Source organism: Acipenser ruthenus, chromosome 12 (assembly GCF_902713425.1).
Source record: "Acipenser ruthenus chromosome 12, fAciRut3.2 maternal haplotype, whole genome shotgun sequence".
Taxonomy (NCBI): Eukaryota; Metazoa; Chordata; class Actinopteri; order Acipenseriformes; family Acipenseridae; genus Acipenser; species Acipenser ruthenus.
In genome coordinates, this window is record NC_081200.1 from 41,624,968 (window position 1) to 41,639,385 (window position 14,418).

The 14,418-nt window shown below is 43.5% G+C and overlaps 2 protein-coding genes across 2 annotated transcripts; one reads left to right on the top strand and one right to left on the bottom strand.

Annotated features, from left to right (window-relative positions):
* Positions 1-21: 21 nt before the first annotated feature.
* LOC117416746 (probable rRNA-processing protein EBP2) lies at positions 22-5,350 on the top strand. The gene is made up of 9 exons (XM_034924641.2): positions 22-211; positions 545-628; positions 1,080-1,252; positions 1,566-1,689; positions 1,931-2,020; positions 2,338-2,413; positions 2,844-2,943; positions 3,256-3,427; positions 4,073-5,350. Exons 1-9 carry the CDS (start codon positions 137-139, stop codon positions 4,118-4,120), a joined length of 942 nt encoding a protein of 313 aa, XP_034780532.1. The 5' UTR covers positions 22-136; the 3' UTR covers positions 4,121-5,350.
* Positions 4,814-7,817, bottom strand: LOC117416747 (cilia- and flagella-associated protein 144-like). Its single transcript, XM_034028135.3, has 4 exons — positions 7,314-7,817; positions 6,427-6,483; positions 5,906-6,009; positions 4,814-5,667 (listed from the first exon to the last, which is right to left on the bottom strand). The coding sequence occupies exons 1-4, from the start codon at positions 7,441-7,443 to the stop codon at positions 5,560-5,562; spliced, it is 399 nt and encodes a 132-aa protein (XP_033884026.2). The 5' UTR covers positions 7,444-7,817; the 3' UTR covers positions 4,814-5,559.
* Positions 7,818-14,418: the final 6,601 nt, after the last annotated feature.

Sequence of the window (14,418 nt, forward strand, 5' to 3'; positions counted from 1 at the left end):
GTTGGTCGGAAAGGAAGTGGGTACGTGCTTCATCGCGGACTTCCTTTCTCGTGTGGTGTGTCCATGTGAGTTTGTGGCAGCGGGGAGCGACGTAGGGGTTACTGAAACAAAACAAATTAAAAACACAATTTCGACGATGGAGGATTTTGAAGAGGAGTCGGTGTCGGGTTCAGAGTCAGAAGGAAACGACTCTGTCATGTCCGACGGAGAGGTATGCATGCATTAATGAGAGAAACACCGTGTGTGTGTTTTAGCGTCTCGGCATTTGACAATAAACAAACACCGAGAATAATACACGACGTTAGCATGTCAGGCAATCGCTTCTACTTCTTTTATATGTGATCCGGTAGGGGCATGTCCTGCCATTCGAAATGCATTCCATTATCTGCAATTTAAACCGTACGGTGTACATGTATAAACACAGTACGCTTCTAGTACTGTTAGTGCTACTCGGGGCGCGTTATCCGGATCTGCCTGTGTGAATGCTGCTGGTCCGTGCAGCAGTCACAGTTATTACATTGCACACACCTGTGTTTTATTGCAGCTTCAAGAAGCTTTCGCTAAAGGTCTGCTCAAACCGGGCCTTAACATCCCTTTAGAAGCCAGGAAGAAAGCGGTCAACAACGTGGTGAGTTCTGTGTGTTTATATGCACTGGAGGGATTGTATTTACCTGTATAGAACAGGTTTAACAATAAAACATATTTTAATATGAACTGTATAATACGAACCCAATTCAAATGGTTTTCCCTTTAGACGTGACAGATTGTCATTCTCTACAGCGGTGTGTTGCATAGCAGTTTCACCCAGTCCAGGGTTTAATGCGAGCTTCATTAGCCACAGTGCATAGGTAAGCAAAGGTGTGTCTTAGAAACCAGGAATGGATCAACCTGCTCTCCAGCGACAGTCTTCTTCGCATCCCTGTGCCCTATTCTAATGTGGTGTTTTCCTGTAAACCGTACACAATATAATCTGAAACTGATAGTTGGAGGTCTTGTTTTTCAAGGGATGACTGAGTCCCTGGCTGCTCCCTCATTCTGCTAACCCAGGGTATGTGTTTGGTTTCCCTTCTTTGCCCCAGGAGGGTTTGAAGCAGTGCCTGGCAGACTTCAAGAAGGACCTGGCCTGGGTGGAGAGGCTGGACTTGGCCAGCCGGCCCCTGCCTGATATCATGGCCAAGGCAGACGGGAAGCTGACCACGCTGGACAGCGGAGAGATCCACGCTGAGGACGACTTCCAGAGGGAGATGTACTTGTGAGTGTTCACGTGGCCTCAGTGTTCTGTACAGGTGTTCTGCTTGGACAGACTTGAGGGAGAGAGTGCAATCTGAGAGCTTTTAGCTTGTTTAAGAGAAATAACACTGCAGCTATATACACTGCAGGAGTATGGACCCAAGAACATTTCGGCAGTCTCGTGTTTTCATGTTTTAAAAGATCACATGTTTAGTTGTAACATTAGACAATCAAACTGAAGTCTCGTTTCAGCAGGTAACAGGTATTCTCTGTGTGTGTGTGTGTTGGACCGCTATGCCAGCTCTTGATAATGTGTCTTATTTTTTTCTTTCTAGTTACCGACAGGCCCAGGCAGCTGTTCTGGAAGCGTTGCCGCGGTTAAAGAAATTCAATATTTCTACCAAGAGACCCGAGGACTACTTTGCTGAAATGGCCAAAACCGACCATCACATGCAGAAGGCAAGGGTCATGTAACTTGCTGTTTTAATATCTGCTCTGGAGGGCAGCAGCACTTCTCTCGAGACACCACAGTTAGGTGTTTGTCGATCAAGCGTGACCAAATTGAAATGCTGGTAAATGTATAAGGAGGGAGATTGCTGTACGTTTCTGGCATGTCTCATAGATGTGTGGCAACACGTCCGAGTTGCATCAGTGTTTTATCTGATGGTCAAACCCCAGCCTTTAACCGTTTCTCCTACAGATCAGAACCAAGCTGATGGCCAAGCAGGCCTCCATGGAGAAGTCGGAGAAGGCTAAGCAGCTACGAGAACTCAGGAAGTATGGCAAGAAGGTAAAGTAGTGACAAAGACTTTTAGTAGAAACATTTGATCACTGAACTTACAACTTTAGTTTATTTTAGGGTTTCTAAATTTCATCCAGATTGAAAGGGTGCTTTATTGACAAGACTGTAAATATAACTATCAAAAGATTATCCATTTTAACCTTCTGAACACACTTCTTCCAGCCAAAGATTATAATTGGCTTCTTTTAAAATCTGTTCTGCTGTATCAGAATTTAGAATGCTGCAGGTTTAGATGTCAAAGGATCTAGGGACTTTTTCAATGTGGTTTTACGGTTTCCCTGAAGTGTTGAATGTGTGCGTTGCAGGTTCAAACTGACGTCCTGCAGAAGAGACAGAAGGACAAGAAAGCCATGATGACGGCTGTGAAGAAATACCAGAAAGGTAAGAGTCCAGGGAGAGGACTTCTGGACCAGGGTTCCATTTAGAACACTACAGGCAGTAACGGTAAGACTTCCGCAGCAGAGCGGTTTTGAACCCTTCCAGGTTTTACTTTGAGCTTAGTTAGCGGCAGTGCACAGGTAACAAGCTCAGGTGTGTCTTATTAAACTCACTGTAAAACCTGGAGTGGATCAGACTTTTATGCAGTAGGAGTTCATGCAAGATTGACAGCCAGGTCTTAATATAAAATATGTTCTCCTGACATAAGGGCTTCAGGTATATGGCTGTCCTTTCCAGACATCTCCAGCTGGTTGATCGAGGGGAGTGTCGGGTTCCTTCACACTGCTTCATGCGAGGGGCGGGATTCCTTACTGATCATGGTTTTCTGCAGCAGCCTCTGTTGGTTAACTCTTCATTTTGTTTTGGCTTGTAGGAATGACTGACAAGCTGGATTTCATGGACGGGGATCAGGAAAAGGGCAAGAAAGGGGCACCTGGAGCTGCTGGACCAAACGCAGCGAAGAAGAAGCGAGGGTGAGTGCTCCACCACTGAGCTAAGAGTGGGGTTACCTGTATACCTGCTAAGCACATGGGTATGTTCTGTGATGAAGTTTTATTTGATCTGAGTTCAGTTTAATCTAAATCTTAATCTATTGTTGTGTAAATGTTAAAAAAAAAAAAAAAAAAAAAAGTGTTTCATATATATTTCGATTACTACCTCTAGTGTGTGTACACTGTTGTTTCTAGTGTACAAGCTGCTTTAGTCGTCATTGAGAACTGAAGTGTATGATCATGCATGAGGTGCTGCTGTTTTGAGCACTGTGTGTGTTTCATTGCTGTCTGCAGACCCAATGCCAAGAGGCAGTACAAGGACCAGCGGTTTGGATTCGGAGGGAAGAAGCGAGGCTCCAAGTGGAACACAAAGGAGAGTCACGACGACATGTCCGGGTTCCGATCCAAAGCGGCGCACGGGAAGTCTGGCAAGAACTTCGGGAAAGGAGGGAAGCAGGGAGCGAGCGTGAGTAACACCTGCTTAACCCTACTGCCTCCAGCAACAGCTACGTACCATGCAGGCAGGACGTTAAACCAGAGCCATTAGAAATCATGCTGAGTGAGTATGCATGGGACCTGCGTACCATGCAGGTAGGACGTTAAACCAGAGCCATTAGAAATCATGCTGAGTGAGTATGCATGGGACCTGCGTACCATGCAGGCAGGACGTTAAACCAGAGCCATTAGAAATCATGCTGAGTGAGTATGCATGGGACCTGCGTACCATGCAGGCAGGATGTTAAACCAGAGCCATTAGAAATCATGCTGAGTGAGTATGCATGGGACCTGCGTACCATGCAGGCAGGACGTTAAACCAGAGCCATTAGAAATCATGCTGAATGAGTATGCATGGGACCTGCGTACCATGCAGGCAGGACGTTAAACCAGAGCCATTAGAAATCATGCTGAGTGAGTATGCATGGGACCTGCGTACCATGCAGGCAGGATGTTAAACCAGAGCCATTAGAAATCATGCTGAGTGAGTATGCATGGGACCTGCGTACCATGCAGGCAGGACGTTAAACCAGAGCCATTAGAAATCATGCTGAGTGAGTATGCATGGGAACTGGAGTCTGTACACAACTAAAACCTGTTTTATTTCCTCTTGCAGAAGAGACCTGGCAAGAATGCACGGAAGAAGATGAAGAACAGATCTTGATGGAAGCCTTGCTGTGTTTTGTGATCAGGACTCCAAGCTCATGTTTCCACAGCCTTGCTCTGTTTTGTGATCAGGACTCCAAGCTCATGTTTCCACAGCCTTGCTCTGTTTTGTGATCAGGACTCCCAGCTCATGTTTTCACAGCCTTGCTGTGTTTTGTGATCAGGACTCCAAGCTCATGTTTCCACAGCCTTGCTCTGTTTTGTGATCAGGACTCCAAGCTCATGTTTCCACAGCCTTGCTCTGTTTTGTGATCAGGACTCCCAGCTCATGTTTCCACTGCCTTGCTCTGTTTTGTGATCAGGACTCCAAGCTCATGTTTCCACAGCCTTGCTGTGTTTTGTGATCAGGACTCCAAGCTCATGTTTCCACAGTGTGGATGATTTCTGTTATGTTTTGTTTGTTAGGGTTGAAAGATGTGCCTTTGAGAGACTGATATAACTGGAGTGTGTGGACTACCTGTGTGGTGGCTTTATGGGAACCCTGTAATCGGTGGTTCAGTATATCTGTGCAGGTTTCTACGTCTACCTAGAATTTGCTGTTGGACACAGTCCAGTGTCACGTCCTGACTGAGCCAGGTTGGAGATTTGTCCCGACTGCATTTCAGTGAGTTCTCCAAATTTGGTGGCCAGAGCCCTTTTTTAAAGAAAAAAAAAAATCCAATTGTTTTTGTTTTATTTTTTATTCCCCCCCCCCCCCCCAAATTAGCAAAGTCCCATCATTACAATGTAATGTGTTGTCTATTGTTCTGCAACGTGAAGCGAGTGTTCACAAACCCATGTGTCTGCAAGCCTTGTCCATCACTGGTTCTTTGGTCCTGTGTCCATAGCTAAAGTAACGAGCACAGTCCTGTCCAGTGTCTTATCTAGCGATTGATTGACTGTCCCGGCCCCCGTCCTGTTTGTTTAGGACTGCCTTGCTGGTATCCCAGGAGGGAGTGGCTGTGCAGCACAAGCAGGGAGCAAGCCCCTGCTAAATCGGCAGGGAACAGCTTAGAGGCTTCTCTCTCTTTTTTTTTTTTTCCTCCTGAGTTGTGGTCTTACCTTCCAGTTGGTAATCAATTGAAGACATACAGACATCACAAGTAAGCGTGTACGATTCATAGCTGACACACACCTGATTATTTGAGTAAATAATCTTGACTAGGTAAAGTGGCTGAAATGACCTGTCTGCACGTTGAATTTTTACTAAATGTACCAACCAAGTATAAATAAACACAGTGAAAGGTCACTCTTTCGCCCCAATGGAAGTCTTATTTCAAATGAGTTTTGGGTGTTTGGGATGGAAACAGTGTCGTAACTTGCTTTGTACAATGAAACTTGATTTCTTAATCTAAGCTTTTATAGACAGATGTCGGGGGTGTCAAAGATCCCCCTCTTTATATTAAAACAAGAACACATGCTACAGGCCAATGCGTTGCTTTGCACGAGATGATTCATCTAGTGAAAGATCGGTTCATTCAGGCGCCAGGCAGCTTCCATGTAATTGGTGAGTTCTGTGTTCTTCCGATAGGAGTTCAGCCTTCGGTCAGTGCGGTCCGAATCAATCTGATATCAAAGAGAAAATGAATTAGGCAAGTCTGGTGAGCCCATCAACCAACGGCGATGAAAACGGTATGCATTGTACTACAGACAATGCACCGAGGGGCCTGTGTAACATAAATCACACAATTATCAAGCAGCACAATAGCGGGCATTGCTTTTGCATGTGTCATTACTTTAATAAGCTGGTGCAGCAGTGTGTGTGTGTTTCCTGCTGTTTTTATCTCAATCAGATCTCGCTCACCAGAGGGGTTGTATTCCAACCAATCTCCTGGCTCTCTGTCTGTGGGTGGGTGTACTTCTTCATTGGCTCCAGTCTGCTTCTGTGGATGACTTTTAAAAAGTTTGCTGGAAAGAAAGCCAGGACAGGCAGACGTGCAGTTTGAGATGTGAATATAAATTCAGATTCTATATTCTTATCATGCATGCCTTATACTTGTTACAAAGGAACATGGCATGAATATGGGTAACAGTAAATACAAACGAATCAACAGGGGCTGAATTGAAAATGAATGACTTCAGAACACAAAGGAAGTACATACGAATTTGCGGCCATCATTAATAAAGTGTTACCAGTTTAGTGTGTTATTTCTGTATCTGCAATCGTGTTTTTACTTTCACAAAACAGTGGTGCAGATTGCATTTGCCTTAAGACGAGGGGGGAAGTTAAGACTAGTCTAACGTGAACTCCCTTATCAATCATTCATTAGATAAGGTTAGAACATAATAAACACACACACAGCAACAGGAACGTGAAAAACTTACGTTCCTCTTCATCCACGGCAGTGTGTACTGACATCGGCTTCCCAGTCAAAGAATGGACTATAGATAGATAGATACAAATATATATATATATATATATATATATATATATATATATATATATATATATATATATATAAATGATGTAAGGTTTGTAGTATTAGAACAGCTCGAATTAGACAATGCGACATATAGAAGAATAAAAGAAAGTAAATGGATAAATAGACTGAACACGATTATGCCAGCGGGACTCAACAGAAAAGAATGAACTAATTAACTTCAATAAATATATAACATTTAAATAAATAAACAAAATTCATTCAAAAGTTGTGCATGCTGATGCCTTGGGGAGGCCAAATCTAGACTGATCCTCAGAGCCAGCATTGCATGATATAATAAAAATATAAGTTTATATAAAGTAGTGTTAATTAGAATTAATACAGATTCAAAGATAGAAGTAGAGATGATGTCACAATGTATAGAACACCATTACATCATGTAAGAATAAATCATGGATTTGAATGTAAACAATAACGAGTAGTTGTCATGCCGTCAAAAACCTATAAATACCTCCAATGTTTTGATTCAAACACAGGCTCCCTTGAGAAAGATCTGTACAACATATCGAAACGTTGGGCAGCTGGCTCTTTGAGCTAATTATATATATATATATATATATATATATATATATATATATATATATATATATATATATATATATATATATATATATATAAAATAAATGTCGGTTTATTCCGACGCCAACCTTCTGAGAAACGTATCCTGTATATTTAGGATAAGTAGAATCATAATGTGCAGCCTACCCATCATTGCAGTACAATGCTTCTTGCTGGCTAATGCCTGTATCCCACAGTGATGGTGATACTCACTTTTTGTGTAGGGGTTGATGCAGAACTGCGTGTATAATTTCTGATGCCTGTGCTCCTTGCTGGTAGTTTCGCACAGTATGGCATTCTGGTGCACCATGTTTAAAGGCTCTTTCTCCTTTGCTGCAGCCATTTTGGAGTTGAATCGATTCACACAAACCTTCCCGAACCAGTCCACCAGTGATCAGCTGCGCACCTTCTAGTCCGATAAACGAAACAGACCGTAGCACACGTGGACACGCATATAAACACTGTCGCCTAGCAACCGTACACAATGGGAAAATAAGACCAAGCGAAACACAGCGGGGGTTTTGTTTGAAACGTCCAGGTGAAGACAATATCGCATTTGAATATTCTAATTAGGGTTGTGTTATACTATAGGCGAGTGTCTTAAACTGTTACGGTTACCAGATTTACTACAGCAGACCTACACAGAAACATATCAATGCGTGTGTGTAGAAACACTTTTTCAAATAAACGAATCGTAGGAGACACTAACCAGCATTTCCGCAAACGCCCACAGGAGGGCGGTCGAAGTGTATTTTGTACATAAAAACGACAGTATATTCAGCATCATTACTGCCCTCTTCTGGAATCTGCCCCTCTTAAAGATTTGAAAAAAGTAACAGGATCGAAGCATGACGCATTCAAGACGCCAACTGTTATTGCACCTCGACGTGGGAAATTGAATCTGCCACTTGAAAGAATCGTCTCTAATGGCTACACGTGTAAACACATAAGAGTGTTGAATGACTTCTGAAACTGTGAGTTCTTTCAGGCGATGACAGAATCCAGCATTTCAGCGAGACATGCATATTTGGCTCGCCATGTGATCCCTGTGTAAAGATTACTGTAGGCAAGACTGCTAGGTAGAATGAACGCTGAGTGGTGGAATAGGACCCCTGTGTTTATACAGTGCCGGGCTTTCATCTACACAAAGAGCGTAGAGACACTTGACATGCACATGCCTAATAATCGAGCTGTTACTTGTGCACTATACCCTGCTAGGCGTGTTCTGTATGATTTTATGTGTCTGTTCAGGTCATTATCTGACATGTTTAACTGTCCTGGCTCTCTCTCTCTATTATTTTAAAAAGGAAAACTGCTGTGTACCAAAATTTGCAAAATTAAAAAGAAAAAAGGTAAGAAAGATTTATTCCAGGACGTTTCGTAGAAAAGTCCTTCAGCTGTGTAGAAAGAAAAGCAAACACAGCGCAGTAAACCTGGTCTTGTTGAAGGATTCTGTGGATGATGTCATGATTATGTCAGAAAAGAATGTTCATTCCAAGAGGTTCCAAAGTTCCTAGTTTGAAAGTGAACTCGCTTCCCCTTTGTTCCAGAGCGCTGACTGATCCCACAGACAGGACTGCGTGCCGAAGCCCATGGAGACAGCGATTTCACCTGCATACGACATCGTGAGTACTGCAGCCAGGTGCTGTCTTGACAAAGAGCGTGATTTGTTGCGCTTGCAACAATGAAATGGGAGATTGCATTTGGATCTAAAATGCCTCTCTGTCAACCAAAAGCAGCTCATCTCAGTGACAGGTCTGTAGCTGTCCATCACCAAAAGCTGTCGGAACAGCATCTGGGTTAAGCTTTCAGCTGCTCCCACTGGTATCTGTGTTTGTTTGAACTATCTGTGTAATTTTAACAAAAAAACATTTGTCTAATATTAAAATGAGTACTGCTGAAAAAGTGTGTTGGCCTTTAGTGGAGCTACCATAGGGGGCCCATGTGCAGAAATAGACTTGTCTAGTGTCACACTCTTGCTGAATCCTGTGGGGAGAGGGCAGTGTCGCTCCGTCGGGCCTGAAGACCACGACTGAGTCCCTCCCAACGGCCTCTGCCATGGCCAGGGGCCGCTGCTTTATATCAACACCCTCGCTAGAACAGAGACGCAGACACAGAAACGTCAGTACAAGGGGGATAAAGGAGTGTGTGTTCAAGGTCTGGCTGCAAAGCTTCGATCTGGCTTTCAGACACTGTGTTTACTACCTCAGTAGCCACACTGCCAAAGTGGATTAGAGTGTTTTTATCCAGTTTCTTCCCTCTGAATAGGTCTTGTTGTATCCCTCAAAGGCATTTCAAATGCAGAATGCTCGTCACGTCAGCTATTGTAGCTCCTGCTTTTATTTGCATCCTCTGTGTGTGGATGTGAAATGTAACTTGCTTTAAAGGCAGTAAGCCTGGTGCACAGTGCCTCAGCTGGGTCCCCGCTGTCTCTGAGAGTGAGGAACCTACTCTAATGCGCTGTCCAACACGTCACAGTGTGGGGCACCAGCCAGCGCTGGTCCCCCAAAAAATCAAATAACCCGATATTTCATTTAATCAAGCAAACAACTAAAACACAACACCTGTGTCAACGAGAAATGCAATGATTGTGCTCAGAGCCCACGAGGCAGACCAGATGAATTCAAGAGGCGCTGATAATTCAGAGGATATAAGCCTTGTGATGCTTCCGCTTTCATGTCTTACTTTGGGGTGTTGTTGCTCGCAGCGATCAAGCAACTATGATGGCTGTTTTACACAAACCGGCATTCGCACTGAAAATGCAAAAGGGAGTGAATTGTGAGCAGACCTGGCTTTACTGAAAGCGTAGTGCAGGGAATATGATTTGCAGCATGCAGGCAGCAGAGCTTCATTCCAGGGCTGTCCTGATAATAGCAGAACGTCTGGTCTGACTGCAATTCCTGTTGTGCTTTTACTGAGATGAAGAGGATTCCATCAAACTGTTGTGAAGTAAAAAACAATAAAAGCAGGTCAGCGCTGCGATGTAGTTGTGTGTTGATAAAGCAGCTTTTTACTGGCGGACAGTCAGGCAGCAGGATCCATGACAAGCTGGTTTCCTCCTGTTAAAACGTTCCACAGGGCTGACGATGGCAATGTGAATCTCTGCTCAGTCATCCACAGCCACACTGCTTGATACATTTTCAAGGATTTCCTTTGGTAATCTCTCTAATCTCTGCTCTGTTCACAGGATTTGCACTTCAGCAGACCCTGGTGTGCCGTGCAGTGACCTGAAACCAAGGTCCAAGCCACAAAGTTGCTTCATGTTCCCTCAGTTCCATCAATAATAAAGTTTTAGATACACGAGTACCCTGGTCAATAAAGGCCACTGATTCCAAATATGTTTTTGTACTATTTCACGCTGGAAAATGAAATGGTTCATCACTGCAAAACTCATTGTGTGTACATCTGTGAAAATGGTATGGAGAAAGACATCTCACGAACTGAAGACATTGTTTGCTCCTGCCTGCTATTGATTGGAGCGGTACTGCGCTGCAAACCCAATCATGCAATAATGATGCTGCCAGTACTGTGTCGTTTGCATTAGGGTTGTTTCTTAGGAGCTGTATTTGTTTTCTGAGTGGAATTCATAAACAGGTCTCAGAACAGTTTTTAATTCTGTGATTTGCCATGCTTGCTGGTGTCTTTGTGCATTTGTGTAACCCAGCAGTGCATTTTTAGACCCCTTCTCTATTTTCACCCCTATTTAAATGATAGTTCGTTGACAGTTTGCACACTTCCCCAATTCACCAACGCATTGTTCAGAAAAGAAATGATAGAGTCAAGATAGCGCTTGGATGACTGTGGTTCGTGGGTGTCCCAACTATATAAACAGAAAACACTGGGAAAAAACAACAACGTATTTCTCTGTCTCTCTCTCTGTCTCCAGTCTTGCATAGCATAGCCGCAATCTGAAGGAAAGATAAGACATGAACACTCAGCCCAGTTCATTGTCTGCACAGATGCCCACCATCTGATTTCAGTTCTATTGTGCTACAATAACACTGAAGGATCACTGCAGTGTTGTGTGTGTTTAGATAAACGTGTCTGCCTGCCTTGCGACGGCACCAGCTACTGGAAATGATTCTGGGTTTACAGGACTGCCAGACTGACTGTGTGCCTCAACGGGAGACCCTGATACAAGGAGAGACTTAGAAATCACTATCTAGGAGATACATGCCAGAAATGCTGATGCCAGGCTGATCAGCAAGATTAGCATTACTTTACATTGCACCAGAACAGAGGATGTGTTTTGTATTACTCTACATCTTTTCAATCTGCCTGTCTTTGTTTATTTGTTTTTTAAGTGAAAGCTAATTTCATTATGTTTTCACTGCAAGGCTTGGAAGACAGAATGCAGACAAGTCCAGCGTTTCTTGTGTTAACTGATGACTGCTGGGATTCACTCTAGTGCTGGAAATAAGGCAGTTACACGAAAAGGACACTGGAGGGCAGTATAGCTGGCAGTATTACTTTGATGAAACAGGGAGCACTATACTGTAAGAAACATGTTGCCACTTCCCATTAATCTGTCCATAATTGGACTTTATTTGTGCATTATATCGTTTGAAGCCAGTTCATCCTGGTGGGGCCCTAATAGCTGTTGCACAGGAAGTGATATCAAAGTGAGTTGGCTGCATGACTAAATTGCTTCCTCTCAATGTGAAAATAAATCCGGAAATCTCAGAGATCTACAGCAAAAGGATGATTCCCTTGTCATATTGTTCTTGTTCTAAGAAAGAGAGTTAATTTTTTTAAATTTATTTTTTTATTGCACCTTGTAGATAAAGCGACGTGACAGAAAATACGGCACAAGACCGCCAGTGTTTCCTCGAACCCATTCTCTCAATTCTACTCGGAACTTTCATCCGTTGAAAGGAATATGAAGATGAAGCCAGCCTGTTTTTCACTGTTGCACGCTTTACTTTTCGTTGGGTCGCTGCCTGCTTTTCAGCACTGCATTCAGCCCGTTTCATCACCATCAGTTCAGTTGGGTCCCCCTGTCTGAAACGGTGACACCGTCACGGAGAGTGGCTGACTCATTACTGGTGTCACATTCCTTGCTGATGTGAGGCTTGTACTGAAGAGAGATCCTCTGAAACGCACCAGTTAGTGTCATGTCAGTAAAAGTGTCAGAGGAAAAGACAGCGAGGGTGTGAACTGCAGAACATTGACTTTCTTTTACAAAACTGTGTTGCCCAAAACACAAGTCCCACTCACACTAATGCTAAAGTGAAACGTATAACGTGTTTGTATGATTGCTAGTAATTAGGGCAGCAGATCTAAACCTAAAAGACACTGCCAGTGATTTCTTTTCTAGTACAGTAGTCATTTTGGCAGAGTGTGCTGTACTGCTTTAATTACACAGTGGTTCAATAGAATGATTCATTCCGTTTGAATATACTGTACAGTTTAAACAAATCTATGGGGCTTCTGAGTGGCGCATCCAGTAAAGGATGCAGGATGTGCTCTATTTCCTTTGCCAACCAAGGACGGGAGCTTCCAGGGGGCAGCGCTCAATTGGCCGAACGCCGCCTGGGGGGCAGGGGGCTTAGGTCAGCCAGGGTGTCCTCGGTTCACCGAGCACCAGCGACCCCTGTAGTCTGGCTGGGCGCCTGCGGGCTTGCCTGTAAGCTGCCCAGAGCTGCGTTGTCCTCCGATGCTGTAGCTCTTGGGTGGCTGCACAGTGAGTCTGCAGTGTGAAAAAAAACGGTCAGCTGACGGCACCCGCTTCGGAGGACAGTGTGCGTTTGTCTTCGCCGCTCCCGAGTCAGCGCAGGGGTGTTAGCGGTGAGATGAGCCTAAAAATAATTGGCTATTCTAAATTGGGATAAAATGATAAAAAAAAAAAAAAAAAAAAAAAAAACATTTGGTGACTACTAAATTAAAAAAAAAAAAATCTATAACACATTTAATAAATATGAGAAGAAGCACTTTAATCAGATCAGTCATAAAGATATCGAGAAACAAATCCTGCAGTTAATAAACCCGTCACGTCACTGGCACACTGCTAAAAAAAGAGACAGTACAATGCAGTACAGTAATCAGTAATCAGACTTGATATAACAACATCACCAAGAGACCATATTAAAAGTAAATCCAAGAGAATTCCACAGTGTTGCCTTGTTAACAAAGATGTTCTGCATACTACTGCAGTTTTACACATGTCTATAGACTTTAGCATTAGGAAGATACCAAGTACAGTATGCTTACAAAATACAGCTTTGGGATTGCATTGTGCGAATTCGGTGCAAAAAATTAAAAAAAGCCAAATTAAAGATATGTTTTAAAATGATTTTCCTGAAATGCAATCTATAATACTATGTTTCTTTGTATTCAAGGCAGCATGGAGGTTCATTTGAAATGGCCACAGCCCAGTTCCTGAACACATCGTTACAATGCAGGAGGTCTTGAAGCTCTGAACAGCGTGCTCAGCGGTGTGCCAGCCTGCTCATCAGAAGTGCAGTGTTGGGTTTCGAAACATGGGAACAGCAATGTGTGTAGACTAGCAGCTGGGACCCAGCCCGCCCTGTCAAACAGGAAAGGAAAAGCCAGTATTGCTGCCAGCCAAGCATTGAATTGCCCATTAAGGTACCTTGCATGTGTCTAGACAGTACTACACTCCCAGGAGCACTTTCTTTATACAAACCTTGTCAATCTCCGCTGTACAAACCCACATTGTAGTATTTCAACCCATGACCACTTACCTCCAGCAAGAACTGAGACCCCAACAAACCCACTTTACTCACTGTGTAGAAATGGCAGTGACAGATCCACCCGACCACCTCATTCAAACAAAAGCTTTGAAAACTGCCAGAGATGCCAACAGCAGTAAGAGGGTGGCTATTCTTACTTGAAAGCGAGTCAATTATTAGCATGTTCAGCTTTGGCTAGTTGTATGCGGTATTGAAACTAAACCCCTGTATGTGTAAGCACTGTGCAGACAGAGCCATCGTATGCGCCACTTTATTAACCCTGCCTGCATTCTGACTGCAGTGACTTTATACCATGTTTATTTGTTCTTGGAAGTCCCTGAGGCTCAAGTCAGTGGAGATGTTACAAGGGCACTGAGTTTCTGACATGCTGGATGAGGTCGGCTATGCAGTGGAAACATTTGGAACATGAAGCGCTGGTTCTGCCAGCACTGGGCTCTGCTCCCCTTCAGTACGATTGGGTTGATACAGGATTAAGTGTCCAGGTTGAATGCAATTCATACAGACATAGGAAGAGCTTTCTTTCTTTCTTTCTTTTTTTTAAATTAAAGTATATATTGAAACACTGATGTTCCTTAAATTACCAAAGGGGCCATCCAATTTTGTCC